The sequence below is a fragment of the Hemibagrus wyckioides genome, linkage group LG05 (genome assembly GCF_019097595.1).
Source record: "Hemibagrus wyckioides isolate EC202008001 linkage group LG05, SWU_Hwy_1.0, whole genome shotgun sequence".
Classification (NCBI taxonomy): domain Eukaryota; kingdom Metazoa; phylum Chordata; class Actinopteri; order Siluriformes; family Bagridae; genus Hemibagrus; species Hemibagrus wyckioides.
Window position 1 is genome coordinate 13,872,854 of NC_080714.1, and position 5,211 is coordinate 13,878,064.

The window sequence follows — 5,211 nt, forward strand, 5'->3', positions numbered from 1 at the left end:
GCAACAGGCGACATTGCGGCTCCTGATAGGTTTTGGATATAATGAGTGGAAAGGGCAATGTAGAGCCAAGATGGTGGAAAACGCGCACAGTTTCCGTAAAAAATCCGCACGAACTGCTCTGTCGAGCTTAATGGACGTGACTGGACATGCTGTTGAACGAAACAAAAAGTATCATCCCTCCATTTCGATGCACTTTTTCCGTGTAATTATTATGTTTATGAAACTAGCCCTGTGAATTTGGGCTGTTGTTAAGATTGAACAATGCAAATATTAGCACGGGAGTTATGCAGAGCAGCATACATGCTCAAAAAGGTTTGAATATTTTCATCGTACAAAGGAAATTCCCCAAAGCAAGCTTGGCGCTATGAAGAGGGGGACCCCAGGAAACCTGGCCCATCCAGTGCCCACTACCCTGCAGTGTACCATGGAAATGTGTTTCACAAATATCATTTGTGAATATCATAAAATGACATTTTCCATGAAATATTTCCCCATAATCAAAGAAAATAAAAACAAAACTAAAATGTATTTTTAGCATTTATTGGATTTTGATCGAATACTGATTTTTATTTAGCTTGAAGTCTGAAGCTTAAAGTCTTTTGTTCATCATGAAGTCTAACGAATCAACCATTTTATTATTACACATTCCAATGTGTTTTTATATCATACTCATTTCACTAGGACAAAGAAAGTCCTTCCAAGAGACACTTAATAATCCAGTCCCCTTTAAAAGAAGTAAAAGAATGGCAAGGCCATGTGGTATAATGTTTCTGTAGACTACTGAATTCATTCTGCTGTTACTGTCATTCTGCTGTTACCGAGTTATATCATCAGTAAAAATAGTGAGTCTTTTCCAGAAGCAGCCATATAAGCCCATGACACTAGCTCCTCCTTGCATGATTGCTGAGCTTGTATCTTTTGGATCATGAACAGATATTTTCTTTCTCCAGGCTTTGGCTTTTACATCACTATTGTAGAGGTTAATCCTGGTTCCAGAACTTTTGTGACTCATCTCTGTATTTTTCTGAAAATTGTGATTTTTATTGTCTATGCCCAGTGCTTGTGCAGTGGCTCTGATTGAACTTTCTTCTTGTCTCAGCTTTAAAATGGATTGCTTTTCTCCCATAGACAGCTCTCTGGACTTCATGTTGGTTTATCCTTTTTAAAAACAAATGCAGACTTCACAGGTAAAACCCAGGGCTTACCCCAACAGTAAATAGCACACAACAAGAAACACCTGTCAGTCAAATGTTCCAATATTTTGACCACTTGAAAATGTGTGGGTTCAAATAAAAAAAGGCGAAGTTCAACTAAGTTCTAAGTTCAACTATATCACACAAACCACACAAAACACCGAATCTAGCCTTAAGAAGTCAGGAATTAAAAAAGGGAGATCCCTTTTTCCCTTTGCAGCCTCCTTTAGTAAACAAGGTCACCATGGTGAATTTCTGATACACAGACATTGTCCACACTCCCACTGTTAACAATATATCTTACAATAGAAAGGGTTCTGTCTGTCATATATACACTGTCTGACCTTACAGTATGCATTAAAAGTTTGTTGGATTTTTATAGATTTCATTTTAATTATCTGCTTATACATAGGGTCAGTGTATGAGTATTTTAAACTATCCCAACCAACATAGCAACCCTTTCATTAATCATCATGACTGCTGATCCTCATCCACTGGAAATGTTTGCAGATTAAATAGGGCCGACATAATTCATCAGCAATGGTCATATATTATACTAACTTTTGGTGTTAAATGGGGCAAGGAACATGCTGAGTGGGTGGATAGTGGCTTAGCAGGTTTGCCTTGTGTCTCCTCAGTTGGGGGTTTGATTTCCCCCTCACCCGGGTTTGCTCAGAGTTTGCATGTTCTCTCCAGGCTTTGGGGGTTTTCTTGGGGGTACTCCAGTTTCCTCTACAGTACCTCTGCTGTCCAGATTCCTCCCCTAGTCCAAATACATGTAGGCTGATTGGCATTTTCTAAATTTACCATAGTGTGTGTGTGTGATTGTGTTGGCACCCTGTCTATTGTGTTCCCTGTCTTGTGCTCTCCTCTGGGATAGGCTCCAGGCTCCCTGTGACCCTGTGAAGGATCAGAGGTACAGAAAATGAATGGATGAACATGCTGCATCTTGATTATACAACATCTCCAAAGGAAATATCAATTAAACAAAAAATGAAACATTTTTAATTCAAATGAGGTAATTAGTATTTCAACAGTACTTTAATGTTTATTGGTAATGTTAATTTATGGAGTTATGAATTAGGACTTTATGAACATTAACATTTGTTGATATAAGCTTTAGGATGGGGCTCTTGGCCTATGGACAAGTTGCTACTGTTATTTTTTTAGTAGATCTCATTGGAATGAATTCATAGGAGGATTCAAACCTACTTAAGTGGTCAAATAACAGTATTTTATTGGAGAATGTAAACTTTAATTAAAGTTTTAAAAAGAAACTTTAAATACTCTGTAAAAGTGTCAGTTGCTTAATACTATGATTTTGCTTTCATGGCAGGGTAGTGTTTGTTTCGGGCAATAATACATGAGTTCATAGCTGAAGCTGTAATTAGCCTATGACGAGACTGCAAGGTGAAAAACAGCTATTAGGACTACACTACACGCAAGTTTAATATTTTATATACTTGCGTGTAGTGTAGTTCTGATAATTTCTATAAAAACTGAAGAAGTTTGATTAATTTAAGCAATTTAAAAGTACACCGTATTAAGTGATTAAGTTTCTTTCTCCTCTATTTCTCTTTCTCTATGTCCAAAAGCCAACATTCTAGAGACTTTTTCAAAACAGTAGCTGCCTTACTCCCCTTGCTCCTATCTGATTGTCTTATTGCCCAGCTTCCTCCATTTCCTATTGGTCACGAGCAGATGCGGAGCTGCGTGATTGGACAAAAGTTTGGCTTTTCTCCTCGAACACGCTTGCAGGCTCACTCACCCCTTCTTCAGGCGTCCCATCTGTTCACAGCTATTCTTCTCCGCTCCACACGCTCCTGGCGCGCAAAGACCGTTATTCAGAGCGCCTTACTTAACGCGATGGTGTTAACCTAAGAAAAGTATATACGAGTTTAAAACTAAAAACTGCAAAGTGGACCAGTTGTTTCGCTCTATAAGAAGCGGACTATTCATCGGACCCGAAAGGTAATAATAAGGACAATAATCTAAGGAAAGATGGCCTCGGCGGGTCTGGAGCTGCTCGGCCTGACGCTAGCTGTGCTCGGCACGCTGTTAGAGATGATTGCATGCGGTCTGCCAACGTGGAAGGTGGCGGCGCACATTGAGGCCAACATCGTGGTGTCGCAGACCATTTGGGACGGCCTGTGGATGTCTTGCGCTGTGCAGAGTACGGGCCAGATGCAGTGCAAGGTGCACGACTCGATGCTGGCGCTGAGCACCGACCTGCAGGTGGCGCGCGCACTCACCGTGGTCTCATCCGTGCTGTGTGTGCTGGCGCTGCTGGCCGTTATCGCCGGAGCGCAGTGTACCAACTGCATCCGTGCCGAGCTCGTGAAGGTGAGAGTGGTGAACTTCGGAGGAGCGCTGTACATCGTCAGCGCCGTGCTTGTGCTCGTGCCCCTCTGCTGGATGGCCAACAAAATCATTGCCGATTTTTACAACCCGAACGTGCCCACATCCCAAAAGCGCGAGATGGGCGCGGCGCTCTACATCGGCTGGGCGGCTGCGGCGCTCCTGCTGCTGGGTGGCTCTGTGCTCTGCTGCTCGTGTCCACCACAATCAGCGGCCAGTGCGGGTTACTCAGTCAACTACGCGGCCACAAAAAGAGCCACGAGCAACGGAGACTACGACAAGCGGAACTACGTTTAAATCTACAATTGGAGCCAAGCGTAAAGCCATGGTTACGGAGGACTGCATAACCCACTAGCCGTGCGACATCTGAAAGTACACTTATGAAAAAAGTTCTATTCCTCACCCTTAGGTTTTTCGGTTGTGAAGGTTATGTGTAATGACCTGCATCAGAGGACTTCACTTCCACAGTTCCACGTAGACTCCGTCTAGAAAACTCGAACCGTTATCCATCCAAAGAGTCATTGAGGAGGTCTTTTCTAAAAATGTAACAACGTTTGGAAAAATATAGTGACATTTCGGCATACTAGGCTATTTGCATTGAATAAAATATTGCAGAAGAAGAGAGAAGTAGCCAACCATTGTCCCCAAAAGTGTAAAAATGATCTCAGGCTTAAATGTGATATTGAGTTAATTTACCACTGTACTAAAGAGCAAATGGTGAAATGTCGCACGAAGCGTGGAGGTTTTCTTGTAGCCTGTGTGTATTTGCACCTGTAGATTATTCTCTAAGCCTAAATGTAAATGACCTGTTTTCCTCTGGTCAGGGACTCTTACTGTCTTATACGGACTTGCTGGACTCTCGATATTCCCTGCTTTAAACATATAGGCTATGCATTTAAAAGGCTAAAAAGGACACAAGCGCCTTAATTTAAACGAAAATTGCATTTTTAAATAGCAGTTACACTGTTTTGACAACAGATGTTTGCCAAACCTGTAACAAAACACTATGATTATGATGATGAGGTTTTCATGGGTTGAATGAAAGCAAAAAAGTCCTTACTCTACTTTGTAGGTTTGAATACTGGGACTTTTCCTCACAGGGACTGTCAGACACAGCTGCCTTATTCAGAACCTGATTTTTGGATTGTTTTCAGTAGCTGTCTAGTTAAAGGAACAGGTGCTCTAAAGGACAGGCCAGGCCAATGTGTCCTGCACTATGAAAATTATGTGTTGGACATGGTTTGTTTGTGCCTTGTAGTGATGGAGTGCCTTATTTTATTCATATCTTTAACTAAGAACACCAATACCAAAATTTGTCCTCAGTAGCCTATTTCTGGATTATTCTTTACCTTTCATTGTTTTGTGTTAAAAAGTTTTGAATTGTAATGTTTTTAATAAACAGTTTTAATCTTAATGGAACAGTGGCCTTTTATTTAGGCTTTGAACAGCAAATAGCAACCAACAAATCTAATATTTTTGTTGTGGATTTAATTCTTAGTTACTTTTATCTAGAAAGAGATTTGGTTGACCTGGTCTTTAAAAGTGGTTTTATTATGTTACTCTGCATTTCCAGAAGTGTCCGAATTATTAAGTGTTTTTTTCTTTTTGGAAATATCTTTCACTTCTTTAGACTATTCTATTGTATTCAGAACCCCCTTCA

General features: G+C 40.8%; 1 protein-coding gene across 1 annotated transcript; it reads left to right on the plus strand.

The window, feature by feature from the left end:
• Nucleotides 1-2,945: 2,945 nt before the first annotated feature.
• cldn5a (claudin 5a) lies at nucleotides 2,946-4,965 on the plus strand. Its single transcript, XM_058390589.1, has one exon. It carries the CDS (start codon nucleotides 3,195-3,197, stop codon nucleotides 3,846-3,848), a length of 654 nt encoding a protein of 217 aa, XP_058246572.1. The 5' UTR covers nucleotides 2,946-3,194; the 3' UTR covers nucleotides 3,849-4,965.
• The last annotated feature ends 246 nt before the right edge of the window (nucleotides 4,966-5,211 follow it).

What these genes read in the sequence shown, in the direction of transcription:
- cldn5a (XM_058390589.1), top strand. Translation starts at nt 3,195, where the DNA reads ATGGCCTCGGCGGGTCTGGAGCTGCTCGGCCTGACGCTAGCTGTGCTC.